General features: G+C 31.5%; 7 protein-coding genes across 8 annotated transcripts; 2 read left to right on the top strand and 5 right to left on the bottom strand.

The window, feature by feature from the left end:
- Positions 1-4,552: 4,552 nt before the first annotated feature.
- LOC123005160 (transmembrane protein 165) lies at positions 4,553-6,139 on the bottom strand. The gene is made up of 6 exons (XM_044398799.1): positions 5,832-6,139; positions 5,571-5,784; positions 5,309-5,484; positions 5,090-5,263; positions 4,939-5,044; positions 4,553-4,886 (listed from the first exon to the last, which is right to left on the bottom strand). Exons 1-6 carry the CDS (start codon positions 5,958-5,960, stop codon positions 4,810-4,812), a joined length of 876 nt encoding a protein of 291 aa, XP_044254734.1. The 5' UTR covers positions 5,961-6,139; the 3' UTR covers positions 4,553-4,809.
- A 427-nt stretch (positions 6,140-6,566) lies between these two features.
- On the top strand, positions 6,567-7,175 carry LOC123005586. Its single transcript, XM_044399399.1, has one exon. The coding sequence runs from the start codon at positions 6,567-6,569 to the stop codon at positions 7,173-7,175; it is 609 nt and encodes a 202-aa protein (XP_044255334.1).
- Positions 7,176-7,398: 223 nt separating this feature from the next.
- On the top strand, positions 7,399-8,116 carry LOC123005246 (proteasome maturation protein). The gene is made up of 3 exons (XM_044398917.1): positions 7,399-7,537; positions 7,586-7,744; positions 7,790-8,116. Exons 1-3 carry the CDS (start codon positions 7,535-7,537, stop codon positions 8,051-8,053), a joined length of 426 nt encoding a protein of 141 aa, XP_044254852.1. The 5' UTR covers positions 7,399-7,534; the 3' UTR covers positions 8,054-8,116.
- Positions 8,062-8,952, bottom strand: LOC123005245 (lysophospholipase-like protein 1). The gene is made up of 3 exons (XM_044398915.1): positions 8,801-8,952; positions 8,634-8,755; positions 8,062-8,586 (listed from the first exon to the last, which is right to left on the bottom strand). Exons 1-3 carry the CDS (start codon positions 8,880-8,882, stop codon positions 8,104-8,106), a joined length of 687 nt encoding a protein of 228 aa, XP_044254850.1. The 5' UTR covers positions 8,883-8,952; the 3' UTR covers positions 8,062-8,103.
- Positions 8,953-12,172: 3,220 nt separating this feature from the next.
- Positions 12,173-15,171, bottom strand: LOC123005075 (venom acid phosphatase Acph-1-like). The gene is made up of 6 exons (XM_044398683.1): positions 15,049-15,171; positions 14,896-15,003; positions 13,027-13,266; positions 12,801-12,983; positions 12,426-12,755; positions 12,173-12,375 (listed from the first exon to the last, which is right to left on the bottom strand). Exons 1-6 carry the CDS (start codon positions 15,160-15,162, stop codon positions 12,241-12,243), a joined length of 1,110 nt encoding a protein of 369 aa, XP_044254618.1. The 5' UTR covers positions 15,163-15,171; the 3' UTR covers positions 12,173-12,240.
- A 279-nt stretch (positions 15,172-15,450) lies between these two features.
- LOC123005076 (venom acid phosphatase Acph-1-like) lies at positions 15,451-17,562 on the bottom strand. 2 transcript variants are annotated; one of them, XM_044398685.1, is made up of 7 exons: positions 17,460-17,562; positions 16,720-16,843; positions 16,564-16,668; positions 16,277-16,516; positions 16,045-16,227; positions 15,669-16,001; positions 15,451-15,619 (listed from the first exon to the last, which is right to left on the bottom strand). In XM_044398685.1, the coding sequence occupies exons 2-7, from the start codon at positions 16,822-16,824 to the stop codon at positions 15,488-15,490; spliced, it is 1,098 nt and encodes a 365-aa protein (XP_044254620.1). In that variant the 5' UTR covers positions 16,825-16,843; positions 17,460-17,562; the 3' UTR covers positions 15,451-15,487. The 2 variants fall into 2 exon arrangements, with proteins under 2 accessions (XP_044254620.1, XP_044254619.1); XM_044398684.1 differs by lacking the exon at positions 17,460-17,562 and having other exon boundaries at positions 16,720-17,070.
- Positions 17,563-19,405: 1,843 nt separating this feature from the next.
- On the bottom strand, positions 19,406-20,966 carry LOC123005271 (venom acid phosphatase Acph-1-like). Its single transcript, XM_044398952.1, has 5 exons — positions 20,821-20,966; positions 20,669-20,773; positions 20,383-20,622; positions 19,817-20,335; positions 19,406-19,771 (listed from the first exon to the last, which is right to left on the bottom strand). The coding sequence occupies exons 1-5, from the start codon at positions 20,929-20,931 to the stop codon at positions 19,628-19,630; spliced, it is 1,119 nt and encodes a 372-aa protein (XP_044254887.1). The 5' UTR covers positions 20,932-20,966; the 3' UTR covers positions 19,406-19,627.
- Between the last annotated feature and the right edge of the window lie 2,348 nt (positions 20,967-23,314).

Raw genomic sequence — 23,314 nt, 5'->3', positions numbered from 1 at the left:
ATCGTACGAGGAGTTTTAAATCGGGCTAATACTGTGTTTTCGTTTCGATATCAAAAGTAGACTTCAAACGGGCGCTGGCAACCCAGATGGCCCGAACAAGACTCCTTGTTTTCTCTAATAGCATCATCAATAAAAGTTGGCTTTTTGGTAAACTTTGATGTTTGCATTTTAGACTGAAATTACTTAAAGCAAACACTGAGTATTTTTGGACCCGCAGGCTTTTTGCAGCCTGTCACGTATACACGCTTCGCAAATAGTCGCGCATTTTTTCCAAAAATAAGCCACAAAAGGCCATTGGCAACACTGAATCATGGCTGATTTGTTATACGATGACTGATTTTTATTCTCTAGTTAGCAGCAAATTTTAAATCTTAGTTTGGCAACCTTGATTGTCAAACTCACGTCAAACTTTTCGTTTGCGACGGGCAACCAGTGATGCCAGATTGGGGAATTTATCTCTAGTTCTAAGCATTTTTTTTTTAATATTGGAAAAAAGATATATTTTTTCAATAATCTAATTATTTAATAATAATAGGTAATATGTACAGTTGGAGACAAAATACTTTGGTCGTCACTTTTCTGACATTTTAATGTAATTCAAGCTTTAACGTTAAAATGAATGACAATTTCAAATTAATTACAGCTATATTTTCCTATCAAAAATATGTACATACAACTTGTCAACTATGATTGACAGTAGATAAAAATAAGGTTAACAGTCCTAAAGCATGCTTTACAATTTAATGTCACTTAAGTGACATTGACGACCAAACTATTTTGTCTCCAACTGTATAAACTGTGTCAATTTTAAAACTTCTCTCAACTGAAAAAGTTATTAATAATCACTCAAAACCGTTTTGATGGTTCCTAGGGGGAATTAAAATGACATGATAAGTGACACCCAACCTTGAATATAGTAAAAAAAAATAAAAATTTAACGCCTTCGTTTTTGAATAATTGGAAAAATGGCTTTACCAAATAGGCTGTTGTATGACATTTTTGAAAAGCGCTTGTTATAGGCTTTCCAACGATGTACCGCAAGTAGGGTCGTGCCATTTTAAATTTTCAACTGAAAGTGGCTGTGGCTTGAAGGGTGGGTGGAGGAGCGTCACTTACAATGCCATTTTGATTCCCCCTAAAAACCACCGAAACGGTTTTGAGTGATTCTCAATAACTTTTTTAGTTCTAGAAATATTGCTGATTGCAAGTTTTAAAATTGACACCCTGTATGTACCAGGTGAACCAAACGTTTTTTGCTTAAAGTATTAATTTTTTGGAAAAACTAATTGATAAACGATAAAGTACTTTAAAGATGTGATGTCTTATCAAGAATAAAATTTTTCGAAATTTTCTTTTGTTTTTGAGTTCTATAAAAAAAATTATTTTTTTAAATAGTAACCCACTATAAAACTATTTTTCTCATAAAGGCTATGATCTAAGGATTACAACTATCTACTTCATATTTAATTAAAAATTTTTTTTTTTTATAAATTGCAATTTTGTCTAAAAAAATCGCATAATTCAAAAACAAGACAAAATTTCGTTCTCAAAATTCGATCTCATTTTTTATATTAGGTTAATTTATATTAATTATTATTTTCTGAAGACCGCTTGGTTCCATACTTTATATTCACCCTGTATGTAAAATGCATGTAAAATGCTTGCCAATCATGGATTTTAAAATATTTGAAACAATTCTAGCGAAGAATCTTGTCTAAATAGAAAAAACAAGGCCATCTGAATCAAAAAGCTGCGCTTATAAGGCCGTTTCATTCTCCATGATAACTGTTTCTGCAAAGTGACCATAAAAACAAAAAAGACAGACCCTTATTGTGCGCCCTCGGTGGTCGATTAACGAACAAACATTGGTGGCAATTTAAAACAATATCCTTCAATTTTACAAAATAATGGTATAAAATGGTAAAAACCGTGTTTCATTTGTGGGGTAAAAAATGTTCGATTATTTGAAATTCTGAGCAATATGTAACAAAGGCAAAAATGGTGCCAAACTTTTGAAACGTTTTGCGGTAAGCAAATTTATGCAGACAATGATAAGGACAACCTTTTACTTTGTTTTTGTAATTTTAAAGACACTAGAAAAATTACGGATTACTCAACAAACAAACAAACCACTTTGCAGAAAAATATTGAAGTTATAAATTGTTCTAACCTACCTCGTGTTATGATTTCATGTTTTATTGTAATTCTAATTTATTAGTATTTTGCTAGTCCAGAATGTACCTAAAATAAGCTCGGATCTTGGATAATTTATAGCATTCATGTTTTAATTGATGTTTTAAGTACTTAACCTAAAAATAAAAAGTCTAAAAAGTCTCAATCGACTGCGATGGAAATCGGTAGATGGAGCGCAATAAGGTACTGACGCCCGAAATGTCACAGAAACAAAGTTTATATGGAAAAATCGAAAATTGAAACGGCCTTATAACCGTAGCTTTTGATTCAGATGGCCTTGAGAAAAAATACCAATATGCGCCATCTCTTAATGAATGGAAACATTATACAAACTTAAATTTTTAATTTTACAGGTCTTTTACAATTTTTAAAATTATTTAATATTTATTTAATAGTAATAATATTAATATTTATTTAATAATATTTGTTTTTCTCCGGAAACACCTTTAAAAAATGTAGCATTTTCATTTAGTTTAGGGAGTTCTTGGGAATTTTGACGCTCCAATCTAGGAACAACCGTTTGATCTCGTCTGGCATCACTGCGGGCAACATTGTCTTAGTCATCACTAAAACACAGGTTGCCAACCCAAAAAAAATAAGATTTTTTCACCCGCAGATTACAAAATGATGATTTAAATTTTTCTAATATATACATACAAGGTGATTCACGAGGAATAATGAGACTGCCCAAATTCTCGATGCAACCACCATTACTTTTCGCAAATTGCTTTGCGACAAATGTAATGTTGGTTGCATCGAGAATTTGGTAAGGCTCATTATTCCTCATAAATCACCCTGTACTGTTGAAGGAAAAAGGAAGGCCTAATTGTGTAAATTTTGCGAAATATTTACGTCAACAAACTGAGATTTTAGTACAAAAACGTGTTTATAAAGACTTGAAAAAAAGTAAAGTAACACTATTTTCGACTTATTTTTTAACTGTATAACACAAACTAGTTTTTTTTAATTTAGTTTAGGGAATTCTAGAGAATTTTGACGCTACAGTCTAGTTACAAGCGTTTCACCTCATCTGGCATCACTGGGGGCAACGGCTTAGCCGTCACTTGAAACACAATATTGTGCTGGTAACCAGCCAAAAAAAAAAAAAAAACAAAATTCACGAAATCTGAGCTGAAATTTACACCTCTTTTCACTAGATTGCAAAATTATGATTTAAATTTTTCTAATACTGTTGAAGGATTAAGCTTTTTACAAAAATCTTGCAAATCTGCTCAAAAACACGCTTAAACGCTCGAAAAGGGCAAAAAAATCTGTTTTTGGTCTAATTCTCTCAATTTTTGGCTTGTTTATAACAAAATTTTGAAAAATATTTACGTTTTTACCTGAAAAAATTGCTGAAGACTTAAAAAAGGCAGAAATAATAACTTGATTTTGTGTTTTTTAATTTGTTTTGGCAAAATCTCGTAAAAAAAACTGAGACTTAAACGTGCTTAAAAGATGCAAATGATAAATTACACACTATTTTCGACTAAATTTGCAAACGAAATAGCACAAATTTATATTAATTTTTGTAATTTTAGACATATTTTGACAAAATCTTGTAAATAAAAAATTCCTAGTTCAAAAACGAGCTAAATCGAGCAAACCAAGGTAAAATTTCACCAATTTTAATCTAAATTGTTAAGCCTTTAAACAAGTTTAGCGAAATATTTCGAAAACATTATTTAAAAAAMGTGCTTAATAGTTATTTATTCGACGAGTTTGAGTGTAAATCGAACGGATTATTTCACCGAGTGGGTTATTAAACCACGAGTGGTTTATCATCCACGAGGTGGAATAAAGCGTCCCATTTACACTCAAACGAGTTGAATACAACATTTTATTCTTCGAATTAGACTCAATAAGGTTTAAATTTGCTTTAAATCTGTTAAAAATAATCTGACGTTTCGTATTGAGAAATGCCAAACAGTTGTCAAAACTTCCTTACACGGGAGAAAAACCGTAAATTTTGACAGTGTCGAAGAATAAACACTTTAAACATACAAAAATAACACAATTTTTAATAAATTTTCGGCTTGTTTTTAACGAAATTTTGCAAAATTGTTGTTTCTGACTTAAAAACGTACTAGAACGCCCCGACAGAGCTAAAATAATATGCTTTTTGACTCAATTTAGTGGTCTTTGACTCTGTTGGGTGAAGTCTCATAAGACATACATAAAACCTTGTGAGGTGATTTTTCACTAGACTAGCATAAAAATCACCATAATTTAATACCAACTTAAAGATAAAAAGCAGTCATTTAGAGACACACGGTACTTAGTTATGGCAATGGAGCGTAGTGAAACTTTCTCAAATTTTTATTGCATCACTCATTTAAAATAGAAAAAAAAAACACAATTATTACTAAACTACTTTATTATGTACATAATATGTACACGCACAATAGATATAAAACATATATCACAGAGCTATAATAAGTTTTAGGGACAAAACCAAAAATTGAATAGTGACATTTTTGTTCTTAGGGTAATACTACGCATTCGTTTATTTCTTATGGCAATAAATTAAGTATGGAGATGTAGAAACATTCATCATTTATAAAAATAAATTAATTCGTAAAAATGCATTCTTTCAAACTGTAAAAACCTCGATTTTTACTCCCCCAAATTGGGGTCGAAAAATAGGGCAGAAAGGGCAAAGAGAAGGAACACAACACCACCAATTATCGTCACTGGAATGAAAAAAAATAATATTTTTTTACAATTTCACTATTATTGAAATACCTGTCCTGACTGAAATTCTTTGCGCAATCATCCTCCCCCCTAACACAGCCAAGCCAGTACAAATAGAGTGTCCCAAAACCCCCCCAATAATAACCCCATAAACATCCTAGAAGAATTCTTCAACACAAGAAATGACACAAATAATTAATACTTCTCTGGCCCCTAAAATAATCGTTGTGAGTTGCGAGCGGTCTCCCCACTCGGCTAGAAACGTTAAAGTGAACGACTGCAAAAAAATCCGCGATATCAGCGAAAAAATGCTATCACTTTTGGGCTTTCGAGGGGCGCCTGATTCGGGGTCAGGCAACATGGCTTGTTTCTCGTACTACAAGTCAAATTTAAGATTTTGTCAAACTGTTGATTCCTTCACCTCTTCCTCTTTCTTTCGCAAGTCCGATTGGACTTCTTCCAGTTCTTCTTGGCCTTCACCTGGAGACATTGCGCAGCCCTCTTTCAGCATTTTCAGCCCGAAAATTGCAAACAAAGCTGTGCTGATGTAGAAAGTGTAGGCGCGGGGAATGACGTTCGCCAGCCACCCAAACAGGGCTAATAAATAGGAGAAAAAACTGTTATCTGTTTGTTTTCTTATCGGTTTTATCTTGATTCATTGTCCTAGTTGTGTGAATTCCTACCTGACAAGACTGTCATTAAAGCTAGAGCTGAAATGGCCCCCGCGAAGACCGTTGTTCTGGGGTGCCTCATTGCCATGATAGCGGCTATAAAAAATGTCTTATCGCCGATCTCTGACACGAGAATCACAGAAAACGAGGCAACAAATGCGTGAATAAAGCCGAAATTTTCCACAGCGATGATCTTTCCGGGCCCATCATCAGACGAGGCTGCGCTCTAATAGAAATAATTTCATTGACATAACCTCACTTTGGGGTACTTACAGGGATGCCATTGGCTTCGGGGCTCTCCTCCTTGGGCTCCAACTCCGCATAAATTGTTCTTAAGTACACTAAACATAAAACAGACGCTACCCAAGTTGGGTTTGTTAAAGAGATTAATTTGCCCTTCATTGTAAAATACTTTCGCTAATAAAAAAATATAGAAATTGTTAGTTTCTGGTAGAAATTACATTCATTATGAGAAATTAATGGCAAGTTGGGTTTTAATTGTTAAAAAATAAATAAACTCATCACACAACCCACACGCAACGGCGGTTATTTGACAACTGTCAAATTACAGGTTGGCAAATATTCGGATGTGTCTAAAGCCACAAACCACAAATCCTAAAATTTGAATATTAACCAGACGCACTACGCTTAATCTTAATTAAATTTATTACTATAATTAATGGCACTGACAAGTTTGTAGAATTAAAGTTGCAACTTAAAAATCCTGACTTAGCATTGTAGTGGTTAAGGCCACATGCTTGAATGAAATGGAGCGAAAATTAAATTTTGGTTGAAAGTGAGACATTTTTACGCGGAAGTCTCCGCTTTGTGCAACCTACAATTTTCTAAATGTGTATCATCTTATCAAAATATGGAAAGTTTGAAACTGGGTGTTTATTTGATGCATTTGGCGACAATTATGTAACAACTCATAATTGCATGTTTCAAACAGTATAAAATATAGTCAAATCTGGATAAAAGTATCAGTTTTCATTCAAATATATTACAATGAACCTCAAAATATTGTTTTTACTGCTTGTGGTAGCTGTGTGTGAGTCGTTTTTTCTTCAAAGTAAAGATATAAAAAGGATGTTGCGGTACTTCCCCAAAGCTTTTGATATTGAAACGACACGAAGTCGGCCTCTTCGAACCCGGCAACCAATCCACCATGATTACATCGATACTTACGATAGGCAAGATAATGAAGAACCCTTCAAATACAGAAATTCGAAAGGGAGAAACAGACGACCAAATTACCATCACTGTGACCATCCTGACCATTACCATCACCACCCAGAAGACCGATTACAAACCCATCGCAACAAAAATACGAAAATTGAAGGCATTGAAGATTATGGCAATGAGAAGAAGAAATATAAAAAGAAAATAAACTTGAAAGAAGAAATAGAAAACACTGAAGATGAAAATGATAAAAAAGATTACATAACTGGAGTTTTAGTGACAATTCCAAAAATTAACAACGGTGAGGAGGCAGAAACTTATCTGAAAAGTGGTAAACACAATGTGTTCTTCCAAAAACCGTTAAAGACTGAACTCGACGACTATCATCATCACCACATTCCAGGCGACGACGATATCGACCCGTATTTTTATTAACTGTGTAATCAAATGTACTGATGAATAAATAAAGTCAATTTTTACCACACTTTTTTTCTTGAAGCGGGAATAATTCAAACAGACAGTGCCGCCAACAAGTAGCCACTACATTACTAAAATTTGACATCGCATTGTGACAATGCTTATTTGCTGTTTTCCAATATCAACTTTATTTAAAATAATAGAAAATTAAAATCCCATTGTGTACAATTAAAGTTTTAAATCACGTTTTTTTCTTGAAGCAAAACTGATTTATATTTGAATCAGTGCTGCCAACGGTTAACCGCTACGTTACTAGAATTTGACATCATTTTTTGACAGTGCTTATTCACTATTTTCCGACTTTAAATTTCTTTAAAATGGTAAGAAAAATTGAAATGATTTGAAATAACTAACTGGAGCCATTTCAGAGTTTCGCCCTTCCGTCAATCAAGTCAAAACCGGGCCAACCAGAAGATTTTGGTATCAATGAGGGCAAATTTGGGGTCCCTGAGGCTCTTACTGGTGGCTTGTCCTCTGTTAGGGCTAGTCTCGACGTGCCTCATCCCCTCATGTTGTCAGAATTAAATGTAAGAAGGTTATTGTGCACTTCAACCATTGAGTTTTTGTTTCAGTATCGAAAAAATGTGGATAAAATGAACATGACAATATTGAGAAATACACAAGGTTTGCATGCCCCTCTCAGGATTGCATTGGAGCAGAAAGCGGTGAAAAAAGGGGGGCATTTGCCGTTTTTGCCCTCACATAACGTCTTACACGAGTCTTTAACCGGTCGTGACATTGAAATGGACGGTAGTGATGTTTTTAACACTCCTGAATTTATGGAAGTTGCTGGATTACCACATGCAGTCATGGAAAAATCTTTGGGGATTTTGTAGTTAAACAGTTTTTTTTTAATAAAATATATTTACTAATAAATGAATAAAAATTAAGGCCCTCGTTCTGGTGGTATTACAATTTTGGTCCACTCTAGTAATTTCTCGAGTTCATTTTTTTTCAATTCGTGTAAAGTATTAGTCAGTGGTATAAATTCCCCTTTTACTCCTAACTTTGTAAGATTATTGAAAGTCTCCTCGCCCCATTCTAGGGGCACCAGTTCGTCCCTATCTCCATGACACATGAAAAGTGGAGTATCAACAGCTTGAATGGTTTTATAAACTTCAGATTCGTTATTTAGAAACGACGATAAAGCGAAGACGCCCCCCAACCCTGGAGTGAACCGATAGGCAGTGTGCAAGGCCAAAGCGCCCCCCATTGAAAACCCCCCAACTACAATTCGATTCAGGGGGATCCCAGCGTCAACCTCTTCTGAAATCAATGATTTAATATCGTGTTTGATGTCATCTAAAGTCTCGACGTGTTCAGGGACATCGGGTGTGATATCATACCGATTAAACCACACATTACTTAACTAAAAAATAAATTGAGGTCATTTATTTTAATGTTTGACTGTCGTACGGCTCCATCTAATGGTGTGTAAGGTCTCAGAGGAGCTGTAGGAAAAATAAATTTGATGTGAGGTAGGGAGAAATCCCTGATTAGGAATTTGATCCAGTCGAGAATTCCTTTACCAGTGTCTCCTGAAAAAATGTGATAAAAAAATGCAATACAAGGTAACCTCTCACCTGACCCATGTAAAAAGATGACAGAACCGGTGTGGCTGGAATTTGTTGGTTTTATGATACGCAAGGGTTTTATTCGAGACATTATTTGGTTGTTTAATTTACTTTAAGCAAATGATTGATGTATAAAGTGATAAAAAGTCATCGAATATAGACTAACTAATAAACACATGTGGATTGTTGGTTGCCTGCTCTCTTCTTAAAAAAAATATTTTATTCTTCTAAAAATATCACTTATTGTATTTTGTTGATTTTAAGATGCACAAGGATTTTACTTGAGACATTTTTAATTGACTTGGTTGTTTAATTTACTGCTATATTATTAATGGCTCATTATCAAAGAAGCTAACAACTAAACACATCCGTTGTATTGTTGGTTGCGCGTCTTTTTTTGTTTTTTTTTTACTAAAAATATTGCTTATTTTATTTTGTTTCTTAAAGCAAAATATTTAAACAACTTTATTGTTTAACACATTAAAGGTATTTATTCGCACAACTAAACTTTTTTTTAAATAAAGTAAGATTTTTTTTGAAATATATTTTTCCTTTCGACTTTTTTTTACTATTTCCATGTCTATTTACTTTCTTTTGTCTACTTTAAAGTGCAAAAATATTTAGAATTTTATATAATAATAAATAATAATTTCATATTTATAGGTCTAACCTTACAGTTTGTATTCAATGGCGGCATTTCAAAATGCTCTAGAAAAATTCAAATTTGAGCGGGAGAATTGCTCATGACGTGTGATCGGCGTAGTTTTGGACCCTTTTTAAAATAAGATAACCCTACGTTGTGGTTGTTAGTTTATTCGTAATAATCCTTCGTCGTTTCCTCGAAGCACTGAACAAACGGATGGGAGTAAAATTAAATAATCAAGAAATAAAACACTAATGTTTTATTAATATGAAGTATTACCGCTGTAGCCATTTCCCAATCTCGAAGGAGAAAGGAAGAAAAAAACATATATCAAGGACTCTCAATCAATCAAACAATCGCGTCTCGAAACCCTACAACTCCGTCGAGTCGACAATGGTATTGGACCTATGGTCTCTTTAGTGGGCAAAAACCGTCCTTTTTCGACAAGCTCCTCTTTTGTGCCCTGTGTACGTGGAAGCGTTATTACTTATCAGCTACCGGGACTTTGCTGATATGATTGCCCAATTAAAGGGGAGTAAAGAACAGTAAAAGACAGAACGCAATGCGGCATGCATGAAACCAGGAGAAGCTACAGAAGTTTTACTTTTCATCTCGCGTTACATAAAACAAACCCGAAAACATAATCTTTTACCAGACGAATTATCCATTTACAAAACTCATGGCAAATTAACAACAATCATGATTATTATGATGAAAACAATATTTTAGGCACAATTTTCACGTAATATCGATACAGAAATTTACGTTTTTGGTGACGTAATTAGTCATACCCCCTGTCGCGTCCGGTCTCATCTTCCTGAGCCCCACGGTCTCCTCTGCAGCCTCCTCCAAGCGACGACGCTTCCTTCTCTTCCTCGATGGAAGTCCCCCGGGTGTAGTCGACATCTCTTCGCCTGCCCAACGACGACTGCCACACCTTCCTTTGTTTTCCCACTTTTCGAAAAACCCAAAAAAAAAACACAAAATCCCCCCTTTCCCACTGTGGCGTGATCCGTCACCGCAGAGTCAAATAAAATTTTCAAAAATGCATAGGCAACACATTTTACCGAATAATTAAATACAAATGGTACGGTTACATAGGTATTATTTGTGCAAATAAGTTGTTAATTAAGAATTTTGAAATTCTGCTCCTACTAATCGTTACTAGAATCACTGCGAACAAAATTGAAATATTTTTTTTATTTGTAAACATCATCACTGCAATTTCGTATTATTATTACATCATTATTGAACGTTAAAATTTTGCTGTCAATACCATTTTTTTTAGTTTTTAATTATTTTTAATATTTTATTTTTTTCTAATTACTAAAGTAAATTTTATCTAAAACGTTTTGTATTTATTTGGTTGCTTAATTTACTTTAAGTTAATAGCGTTGCATAAAATGATAAAAAGTTATCAAGTATAGTCCAACACACAGGTTATTCACGAAAGGGTTATTTCTAAAAAAAWTTGCCGCAACCAACAATACCAAAATCACTAACTGCTAAATTAAATAGATATATTATTTCTTTTAAATTAGAAATCAAAAAAGTAATTTGGATAGATTTGCGAGAAATGTCAGATTGACAGATGATCTGTATTTAATCAGAATTCACAAATAAATTAACAAGTTAAGTCAATGTAAAAGCTGTTTGAAATGTCTACCATCGGCTTCTAAACATGCACCTAGGTTGATAAATGATAACAAAACATGTCGCATCGTTTCAGAGTTGATTTTTTTGCTTTAATGTCAAAGAGACAAGACTAATAACAGATATCATGGATTCAGTTATACCTAATTATTTTTAAAATTTGAAATCAAGAAATTGTTGCAATATGTGAAATGTGTTACACCAAAAAAAATCAGAAATTATTTTTTTGTAATAGCCCTGTATATGTATTAACGCATTTGGTGTATTGCTGGCTGCCTGCCCTTTTAGAAAAAATATGTTTTACTATAAATATTACTTATTTTATTTTATTTTATTTCTTAAAGCAAGATATTAAAACAATTTTAACAAATTGCAGTTATTCACCGGTACGGCAGGAAAACTTTTTTTAAAAATCCGTAAATAGTTATTTTATTACAAGTACCTAAAATACAGTTTTTGCGGACGAATCGTTGTTGTTTGCGGACGAAGTGAAACCGAGTCTGGAATAGCAGATGAGTCCGTAAAAACGTTTTAGATACGTGTTACAAATAACATATTTTTCTTAATGCTCCCAAAACAGGAATTCACAACTCTTATTAATTAAAAAAAAATTCGTCACCATAGTAACCAATTTTATTGTTTAGTCCAGAAAAATTGTTTTTGGGACTGAGTACCTGAAATAATCATCCTTAAAACAGCTGTTGTCGGGATCTATAAAAAAATATTTTTTTATAATTATTTTCTATTTGGTTATTTTTCACTTTTTAAATGCTTCTTTACTTTTTTTGTTTACTTTAAAATCCAGAAAAATGTAAAATTCTAAACAATAATTTGCTATCTGTCTTGGTAAATATTTGTGCAAATATTTAACTATAAGAATTTTGAAATTCTGCTGTTATTTTAACATTGTAAAGAGAATTATTACGCACAAAATTTAAATTATTCATTTATTTACAAACATCGTCATTGTCAATTTTAAATTATTAATATCCAAACGCAATTTTATTTCTATTTACATTATTCTGAGTATTAAATAAATTATACAAACGTAAAAATGAAGTCAAAACAACTTTTTTAGTCTTTATTCATTTTTGAGACTTTATTTATTGATAACTTTGTTAATTAGTTACCGAAAAAGTATGTATGTTTTTTGTTATTTGCTGCACGGATCGTCGACCGGCATATATTCCTCAATGAGAGACATAAATTTATCAAATTCACAAAACGTCTCACAAGCTGGCAATTTCATCAGTTTGGGTCCACCTCCGGTATAATTCTCATAATAAATCTAAAATCAGTGAAATCCCAACTAGGAACAATTAAGTCTATTATACCTACCTTAATCCCGTATTTGTCCCCAACTCGATGCACTTCGAAAGTGAGATAAGAGCCGTAATCCGGGATGTGCAGCGGTTCAAAAATCCCAAGAAGGATTAACAATTCCGCGATGTTATTCTCGTGAGCGGAATACAAATAAATTTTTCGCTCGTTGCCAGTTTGAATTTTTTTCTTCGTATCCGTGATGATTTTTTGCAAGAAATAACCAGAAGCCATCCGATTCAGCTCTGTTGTGGCCGTTGACGCGAAATATTCTTCGATACTTAAATCGATTATTGTTTTCGGCCACACCGACTTTGTCCATTCGGGCAACTTAAAACCCCATTCTTCCTAAATTGACACGATTTTTTTTCATCAATTGGGAAAAATACCAACCTCTGTGGCCAACCCGAAGTAGAGATTATAAACATCGAGGAATTTCGTAACATTGAGACCTGTATTATTCGAAATGTAGGCGAATATTTCTCGATTTTTCCGAACTTTGGTTTGATAATTCCGAGATTCTACCACTTGATCGTACAATTTTAAATAATACGGACAAGTCACCCCCAATAAAACCTAAATCAAACTATTAAATTTTAATTTTAGTTGTTGAAAATACCTTATCGTCGGCTCTCTGGTGATAATTGTATGGAATGGGATGCCAAGGCAAGTCCTGGTTCCAAGTTTCCTCTTTTTGGGGCGGAAACAACCCCGCAAAAACCAATTCTAGGGACATTTTAGTCCTGTTATAATCAGTGCTCCAACCCTCGACCAATTCAGGGTGGTAGTAACCCCCCAGGAAATTATCATACCGCTTTCGCAATGCTTTACCAACTGAGTATTCTCTCACTTTCCCCGCCTAACAAAAATCAATCAAAAATTTGTTTTTTTGAGAAAAACCGAGAGGCCGTTAACATGAAAAATATTCCAATTCCAAAAAAATTACACCGAAATTACAGTAATTCCAATGATCCATCGTAATTCCATTGGTTTCAGTTTATATCCTATAATTCCAACTTAAATTCCGTAATTCCAAAATAATTCTTGTAATTTCAAATCAATTCCGATAGTTCCAAAATAGCAATTTTTAAAAAATTTCTATGACAATTATACAAAAAATTGTAGTAGTTTCAAAAAATTTCCAGTAATAATTTGCAGATAATTCCAGTACCAAAATTTCAGTAATTTTAATAATCCAGCGTAATTTCATTGCTTACATAAATTAATTTATATAATTCCAAATTAATTTCTGTAATTCCAGGATAATTTTAGAAAACTTAATAAGTCCAGTAATTTCAAACAATTCAAAAATAATTTTAATAATTCCAAGCAATTTTGATAAAATTTCAAAAGTTTGTACAAATAATTCTAGAGTTAACGGTTCCTCGAGGCCGTTAACTTGAAAAAAATCTGTACAAMTAATTCCATTTATAAAAAAAATTCTACCAAAATGACAGTAATGCTAATAATCCATCGTAATTGCATTGTTTTAAAATTCTTATAATTCCAAAATAATTCCTGAAATTTTAACTTAAATTCGGTAATTCCAAAATAATTTCGATAGTTCTAAGAAATTATAATTATAAAAATTATATAAACAATTTTAGTGCTTTCAAAAATAATTGCTGAAATTTTAACTTAATTCTGATAGTTTTAAAAAATTCAGCGTAAGTATGAAAAAAATTATTTCCCGTAATTTCAGAAAAAGTTCTAGTAATTCCACAAAAACTTCAWTAAATCACAATTAATTCAAACATAATTCAAAGATAATTTTAATAATTCGAGATACTTCTAAAAATAATTTCAAGCAATTTCGATTTAATTTCAAAAATTTCGATAACTAATTACGTTAAAGGTTTACGTTAATGGCTCCTCGAGGCCGTTATTTTGAAAAAAAATATGTACCCACAACTAATTATAAAAAAATACTAAAATTACAATAATTCTAATAATAATTCATCGTAATTTCATTGTTTTTAGATTAATTCTTATAATTCCAAAATAATTCCTGTAATTTTAACTTAAATTCCGTAATTCTAAAATAATTCCGATAGTTCTAAGAAATTCTTTACATAATAAATATAAAAAAATTCCAAAAAAAATTTAAAAAATTTACCGAAATTTTTGTAAACCCTATAATCCAACGTCATTCTATTAGTTCTATATTAGTATAATTCCTATGATTTTAAATTAATTCCTGTAATTCGAACTTAATTTCCGTATGTAATTCCAACTTAATTTTCAAAATTTCGAAATAATTTCTGTAATTTTAAGTTAATTCTGATAATTCTAAAAAATTCAGCGTTATTACTAAAAAAAATTATTTCCGATAATTTCAAAAAGAGTTCTAGTAATTCCACAAAAATTCTAGTAAAAATAATTTAAACATAATTCAAAAATAATTTTAATAATTCCAAATACTTCTAAATAATAATTCCACGTAATTTCGATTAAATTCTAGAGTTAACGACCCTTCGAAAAAACCTACATTTGTAAGTTGTCCTAACCCAAATGGAAAATAAGTCTCGTTCAAATACGGGTCCTTGGGGTACAATTCTTCAGGACCGTTCACAGTTCTGTTACCGTGTCTGAAAATCTACCACCAAAAATGCAATCGATTTTTTATTTAATAATGACTTACGACGTGTAATAACACAAGTGTATCATTRTCTTGAGTCACATTTTCGGTCAGTTGAGAGAAAAATTCGTGTATTAGCAAATAAAAAGACCAGAAAAATAACCGAAACGACTGCATTGAAATTTTGAAAACTACTACTAGTGTAGCAAATAGCGTGTAATGACCATAAAAGTAACTATAAATTGGCTTTATATTTATTGTGTATTATATTTGATAAGATTAATTGTTTTATGCATGTAATATTTATTATTTATGATTTATTCGTTGTCTGTATTTGATTTAAGTTTTTTTTTATCTTGAAACATGATTATCATCTGTCTGGATTTATTTGCTAAGTGTTCAAGCAAAAATTATACAAATATAATTAATCTGCAGCGACACAAAACTAATCCTTCCTTATCGACACTCAAAAAACAAGTGGACAAATTTTATTTATTTATTTTTACAGACATAAGTTAGCATCAGGCATGTATTCTTCAAATAGACTCGCAAATTGATCAATTTTACAAAAACTGTCACAGTGTGGGATTTTCAAGAGTCGTGGTTTACTTTCTTGATAATTTTCGTAAAATATCTGGAACAAATAATTTGATTATTTATTATTTCACTTAAAAAATTCTCACCTTAATCCCGTACTTATTATTCACACTGTGGAGTTCCAAAAGCACGTAGGCCCCATAATTTGGGATATGGGGTGGTTCAAAAACCCCCAACAAAATTAAAAGATTCGCAATGTTGTTCTCGTGGGCCGAATACAAGTAAATTTTTCGGCCGGAATTTGTATTGTTGATTTTTGAGTACGAATCCTGGAGTATTTTTTGCAGAAAATACCCAGCCGACATTTGCATAAGTTCRGTGGTTGCTGTTTGAGTGTAGTACTCGTTTATGGCCAATTCTGTGATGGTTTYAGGCCAAACTTTTTGCGTCCATTCGGGCAATTCGAAACCCCACTCTTCCTGAASCAAATTTCAGAACAAATTTACAAAAATTTCAACTTACTTCAGTCGTCAACCCGAAATATAAGTTGTACACGTCCTCAAATGTTGTAACGTTAAGTCCAGTGTTGTGTGAAATGTAATCTAACACTTCTGTGTAYTTGGAGAGTTTGGACTGTCCTCGTCCAGACTGMACAAATTCGGTGKTTTTTTTTACGAAATTTGGACATGTTGTTCCTTGCAAAACCTAAAATTAAAGTAAAATTGCGTGGTATCTATCGAAAAACAAAAAATACGGTATCAGCGGTTTGGGGGACGTAATTGTAAGGCACTGGTTGCCAGTTTAACCAATAATTCCAGACTTCTTCGCCTCGTGGGGGAAATAACCCTGCAAGGGCGAGTTCCAATGACATTTTAGTCCTGTTAACGTCAGTACTTCTTGCTTCAACAATTTCTGGGTAGTAGTACGGCCCTAAAAACTTATTGTAGCGATTTCGGAGCGCTTTCCCAATCATGAATTCGCGTTTTTTGCCAGCCTGAAACAACCCAATTATTTTTCGTGTCCCAAATGGGAAAAAACTACATTAGTGAGTTGGCCCAACCCGAAGGGAAAGTACTTTTCATTGAGATAAGGGTCTTTGGGGTACAATTCCTCAGGGGATGGGGTTCGGTTCCCGTGTCTGAAAAGCTAAAATTTCAGTAATACCTAATTTTGTACCAAAATTTTATTCGCACTCACAACGTGTACTAGAATTAAACTGTTGTCTTCAATTGGGGCACAAGAGGTTTGAGAATTGAATAAAATTACACACAACGCCACCAAGATCGAGTTAATGTCTTTCATTTTGTGCAGGAACTGGGAGCTAATTAAGATAAATATTAATTAAACTTGATACCTTGAGTGACTTTTTTCGAATGTAGCATTTTGTAATTCACTGAATTTCGTTCAAAATGAGTAATTAAATGTGCTGCACAATATTTATCATCATTTTTAGATAACGTTTCCTTGTTATAATTTAAGTAGTGTATTTAACATATTTTTTTACGTTTTCGAATTATAATTTCCATTTGCAGTTTTTTACTTACTGGAACTGATAAAGTCATTTTGTAGTCAAAGTTATAATTACGTGAATTCCTGTAGGAAATGAATTATTTAGAAATTTTGCATAGTAATGCGCGGATGGATTCTTGGCCGTTATTATGCTAATTTTTACTTTATCTGCAATTTTTACGGAAAATAATTAACAAAATTAACGTTTATTTGCAAATTCATATCAAAACAAAAAAATTACAGGCAAACGAGAAAAAAATAGGCCACTTCTATTAAAAAATGTTTTCAATACATCAAAATCTTTTCCGATAAAATTGTTACATACATTTAAAACACAAATTTGTTATAAGAAACGCGCCTAAACAATTTTCTATCGGAATTAGAAAACAAATAAAAATTTGCAACAATTAATAAAAGGAAATTTTTACCGTTGTTATTTTGAAGAGTACTTCTTGTACACCACTTTTACATACATTCTGAGATCGCTCGTAGGCGTTTCAAGCAAGTTAAGCCATCTGCACTCCACACACAGTAACTTTCGCGATTAATCATTCCGTCTAGTCGAAAATCGGACGCTCTTAATATTTAGTGATTTAAACAACATTCAGATCTGACGTTTTTGAGCTAGAAACTCACCAGTGGAAGAATTTTGGCGAAACTGGACAGGACATTGTTGTTTTTAAGCCAAAAACAAGATTATTTCAATATTATACCAAAAAACAGTGTGTCTGAATTCTCTTAAATCCTTGAAATTTTTGCTAGAGTAGAATATTTTTGAGGACCTGTAGCTTTTATAATTTATTTATTATTTTTACTGTAGAGTTCTTATCACTAATTCTAATTAATAAATTGAACTAAAAACTTAATTATTTCAAGATTATGCCAAAAAATAGCTCAGAAAGCCTGTGTCTACATTCTTGTAAATTTTTGAATTTTTTGCTAAAATAGAACATTTTTTTCTAAATACGTGTAGCTCCTAAAATTTGTTAAATACTTTCACTGTAGAACTCTTAAGTTTATAATTCTAATTAATAAATTAAACTAATAACTAGATTATTTCAAGAATATGCCAAACAAAAAAGTGCAGAAAGTCTGTGTCTAATTTTTTGAAATTTTTGCTAAAGTAATTTTTTTTTGAACATTTGTTGCACTTAAAATTTCTTAAATATTTTCAGTGTTGAACTTTTAACTCTAATTCTAATAACAAATTGAACTAATATTTCGATTATTTCAAGACTATGCCAAAAAAAAAAACAGTTAGAAAGTCTGTCTAAATTCTCAGAAAATTTTAAACTTTTAACTAAAATAGAATTTTTTCTGAACACCTATGTATAGCTCTTAAAATATGTTAAATACTTTTTCTGTAAAACTTTTAACTTTAATTTTAATTAATAAGTAACAGCCCAGAAAGTCTGTGTCTACATTCTTCTAAATTTTTGAAATTTTTGCCAAAATAGAACATTTTGTCTGAACATGTGTAGCTCTTAAAATTTCTTAATTATTTTCACTACATAGATTATAACTCTAATTCTACTTTCTAATTAATAAATTGAACTAAAATTCGATTATTTCAAGATTATGAAAAAAAAAACAGTCCAAAAACACTTGTAGCTCTTAAAATTTGTTAATTATTTCATTGTAGAGCTCTTAAATCTAATTCTAATTAATAAACTGAACCAAAAATTTGATTATTTCAAGATTATGCCGAAAATACAGGCCAAACTAGGATTTTTCCTCTTAAAATTTGCTAATTATTTTTAAGACTTTAAGTTATTAACTTTTAATTCTAAATAATAAATTAAGAAAAAAAATTGATTACATATTTCAAGATCATTTCAAAAAACAGTTCAGAAAGTTTGCGTTTGATTTCTTTTCAATTTCAATTCAATTTTTGAATTTTTTTTCATATTTGGATTTTTTCTAAACACTTGTAGCATTAACTTTTAGTTCTACTTAATAAATTAAGCTAAAACTCGATTATTTTAAGATTTTGTAAAAAAACAGTCCAGAAAGATTGAGTCGAACTCTTCTAAATTATTGAAATTAACATTCTTCTAAACACTTTTAAAATTATTTTTCCAGTAAGCATTAATTAATAATTAATTAATAAATTAAGCTAAAACTGAATTATTCAAGATTATGAGAAAAAAACAGTCGAGACAGTCTGTTTCTGAATTCTCAATATTTCTTTAATTTTTTTTTTGGAATAATTTTTTTTCTGAACACCTGTAGATCTTAAGATGTGCTAATTATTTTTACTGTAAAGTGACTGACCTCTAAAATTTTTTTAACCGTCTAATTTAAATTTCAAATATTTCAATTTATAGTGGAACTTTTTTTATGAAAAGTGGAAAGGGAAATTGAAGGTGTCAAGTAGTGTCAAAATTATTTATTGGCGATGGAGATGTAACAAATTTTGCACAAAAATGCAAACTATTTCCCAAATTTGCAGAAGTATCGATGGACTTTTTCAACGACTGCCAACATTAACGGAGAGGGAGGTTCTGATCTTCATATTAATTTACTTAGGATTTGACTTATTAACTTTCCTAATGTGGGGTCCAGACGAGGAAACTCCAAAACCCTTTTGAAATTTCTATTTGTGATTCCCATTGCACGCATCCTGTTGGGGGAAATACTCGGAAAGCAGGTCAATGAACTGATCCAAAGGGCAAAATTCATCACACGCTGGAAGTTTGATCGGTCTGGGTTGCGTTGAAGTGTAATCTTCGTAATAAATCTGGAACCATTTTGTGATTATTTTGTCTATTTTCCACCCCCGTACCTTAAATCCCGGAACCCGGTTAACGACATGAAGCTCAAACGAAATATAGGAACCATAGGGGGGAATTTGGGGTTGAAAAACGTCCAAAGTGTGCAACATGTTGGCGAGATTGACCTCATGTCCCGAGTAGAGAAAAATTTTGCGATTTTTGGGCACCAACTCCCCCGAGATTTTTCCCTTCGAATCATCRACAATTTTCTTTAACAAACCCCCCGATGACAACCTCCTCAATTCGCTGGTGGCACTCATGAGTTCGTAGGTTTTGATCGCGAAATCCTTCAGGGGTTGGGGGTAGACGTTTTTCGTCCATTCTGGGAGARGTAACCYAAACTCWTTTTCCGTCGTTAGACACAAATACAGGTGAAAAACGTCGAAATAGTTATTGACCTCAAGTCCAGTATTTTCCGAAATATACTCGAATGTTGTTTTGTGTTTTTTGAACTCCTTTTGCCATTTGGGAGCAGTGACAATCTCRGCGAATTTTCGTTTGAAAGTGGAGCAAGACAAACCGAAGAAAATCTAAAATAAYGTCGGTGAAAAAAATTCGATTACCGTTAATTTATTACAGAATCTTGTCTTCGAGGTAAGACATTGAACGGTATGGGTTGCCAGTTTAAACCAGATTCCCAGATTTGGTCGCCAACTGGTGGAAATAATCCGGTTAAAACCAGCTGAAGTGATGATTTTGTTCGGTTAGTGTCGGAACTTTGAGCTTCCAGGATGTCCGGAGTATAAACATCGCCAAGAAAAGTGCCATAGCGTCCCCGGAGAGCTTTCCCCACTTTATAAGCTTTTTGTTTACCTTTCTGTGTTTAAAAAATTACAATTCAAAATAAGTGAAAAAGTACATACATTTGTTARTTCTCCAAGGCCGTAAGGATAATAAGTTTCATTGATGAGTGGGTCTTTCGGGTAGAGRGTTCTAGCGTCGGTGGTTCTGTCGCCATGGCGAAAAAGCTTCAAATCATKCAATAAATCAATTCCAAATTTAATTTTATACTCACAACGTGGACTAGTTTTAAAGTTGAGTTGRATTCGTTAGAAGACGCAATTTTTGTTATTTGTGTAATTAGAATTGCCAGCAAAAATTTCAGAACTCCCGTGTGATTCTGCATGATTCGTMCTTAAATACTAGAAGAACCTGTTTCAAAGAAAGTCTTGTTGCGAGGTGCGCRTTATAATCGTTTTTTTTAAGAGCTATAATGACAATGCTCATTAATATTTATTAACTTTGATTGTACTGAACCGTTAACAAATTAATTAGCTATATAATAGCTAATTATCTTCTGCACGGTGAAGATTTACTACGTTCTTGAAGAMGAAATATCAATGATGATTTTTTATTAAAATAAAAATATTTTTCTTCATGCTTCAAGAAAATTTTCAATCTCAAGTGATCAGTGACATACTTTATAATCAGGAAATTCACCAAAAATTAACATTAATATACCTACTTTACCTTCAGAAACTTGATTTATAATCTGACAAAAATTTAAATAAATTTCTTCATATTATGTTGATTTCATCAATTTTACAATTTCTAAAAATATTTATGTCCGACTGTACAATAACGTCTGCTTTATGATATAATATTGCGGCTATAAAGTACCTCTTTATAGTACTGGTAAAATAAAGTAACTTTATTTTCAATACTGTCAAAAGTATTTATTTATTTARATTTACGAAATACACTCTACTACTTATTATACAGTTATTMTTGCTACATTTTGTTTTTTGAATTAGACTCAACAAAGCTTAAACTTGGTTTAAATCTGTTAAAAATAATCTGACGTTTCGTATTGAGAAATGCCAAACAGTTGTCAAAAATTAAAATTAATTTTATTAAGTTTCGCAGTAGGACATAAAGCCTTGAATGCAATTCGTACATAATTAGGCTTTTTGTACGCGTCCAACATTAATTCTGTAATTCCAAAATTATTCCTGCAATTCCAAAAAGAATTTCAGTAATTCCATAAAAAATCCAGTAATTTACAAATAATTCCTTTAATGTCAAAAAAAATCCAACAAAATTGGAATAATTCTAATAATTCAGAGTAATTTCATTAATTTTACATTAATTCTTAGAATTATTAATTAAGTACTGTAATTCCAATTAATTTACGTAATTTCAAAATAATTCCCGTAATTCTAAATTAATTACGATATTTCTAAGGTATTCAGCKTAATTTTCAAAAAAAATTGTTTTTGATAATTTCAAAAAGAATTTCAGTGATTCCAAGAGAAAAATCAGTAAATCACAAATAATTTCAGTAATTTCAAACAATCTAAAGATAATTTAATAATTCAAAAACTTCTAAACAAYTCCAAGCAATTTCGATTAGATTCAAAAAATTTGTACAACTTATGATTCAAAAAAAAAAACACTTGGTACCATATTTTTTTTTCGCCTTGTATTTTTTTCTTTGAAACAATGCTAAGCCCAAACTAATTATACCTAATTAACATGTAATTGAAAATCTTATTATATTAGAACTTTTATTAGAAGTTTTACATCAGTCACTCTGTGTTTACCCCTATTTTGGATTTTTTAATGTTTTTGCTAAAAAATTTTGAATAACGTTGATGAAAATCGCTTGAAAATTGCATGCATTTTTATGTATAGGCCTCTCCACAATGATTTGCATATTCTTGGAAGTCGTTTGAGTAATTTCTTCAAGGGTATTTTTTATAAAACAATTTTACATCTTTGTGGTAAATAAAGCATATCAATTGATGCAAAATCTGCTAGAAAAATTCCTTCTAATTATTAAAATACAGCAATTATTAATTATKAATGTTTGAGATAATGATACACCAACGCGTTYTTAACACGTGGAGATAATTAAGTGTTTTCAGTTTTTTACTGACARTAAAATCAAAAACACTTAAACAAAATTTCTATTGAATTTAGTAWTGCAACAAAATATAATTATTATTACAACGACTTGTATGGTCTGAAGGACGTTTAGACATTATTCACTTTTACCCTTTACAGAAATTTAAAAAGGGTTGATTTTTTGAAATTCCAACTATGTAATAATAAAATATTTATTATCATAAATAATATCAGCACGCAATTACTCCAACACTTATTTTWAACAAAGAGTTTTAATTACATATMTCYAGACTGYTATTYYTCAAAAATTATATTGTTATCTAATTAAATAGTTAAATTCTTAGAAATATTGTTACACAATTCYGACATTTCTTAAATAAATACAAGCAGGTGCAGATATTTCTTCTTGTCATTCTCCTGTCTATAATTGAAGGTAAATAAAACAGAATCAAACTTAACCACTAAATAGAAAGGTTCAATGCTTATTAAAAAAAGTGAAATATAGAGACAATAACCAGCAATTTTATTTTACAACAGACATTTTTGTCTATTATGCACTATGTTTATTTATTCTATATTTTTTAGTACTTAAAAATAAACATTTTACGAATAGGTACTAAAACTCTTCGTTTTATGATACTTCACTTCAGAATAATTACTAG

Source organism: Tribolium madens, unplaced genomic scaffold (genome assembly GCF_015345945.1).
Source record: "Tribolium madens isolate multiple individuals breed KSU strain unplaced genomic scaffold, Tmad_KSU_1.1 Scaffold_20;HRSCAF=117;Tcas5.2_LG4, whole genome shotgun sequence".
NCBI lineage: Eukaryota > Metazoa > Arthropoda > Insecta > Coleoptera > Tenebrionidae > Tribolium > Tribolium madens.
The sequence above is the reverse complement of the archived record's forward strand: the minus strand, read 5'-3'. Positions and strand labels throughout refer to the sequence as shown.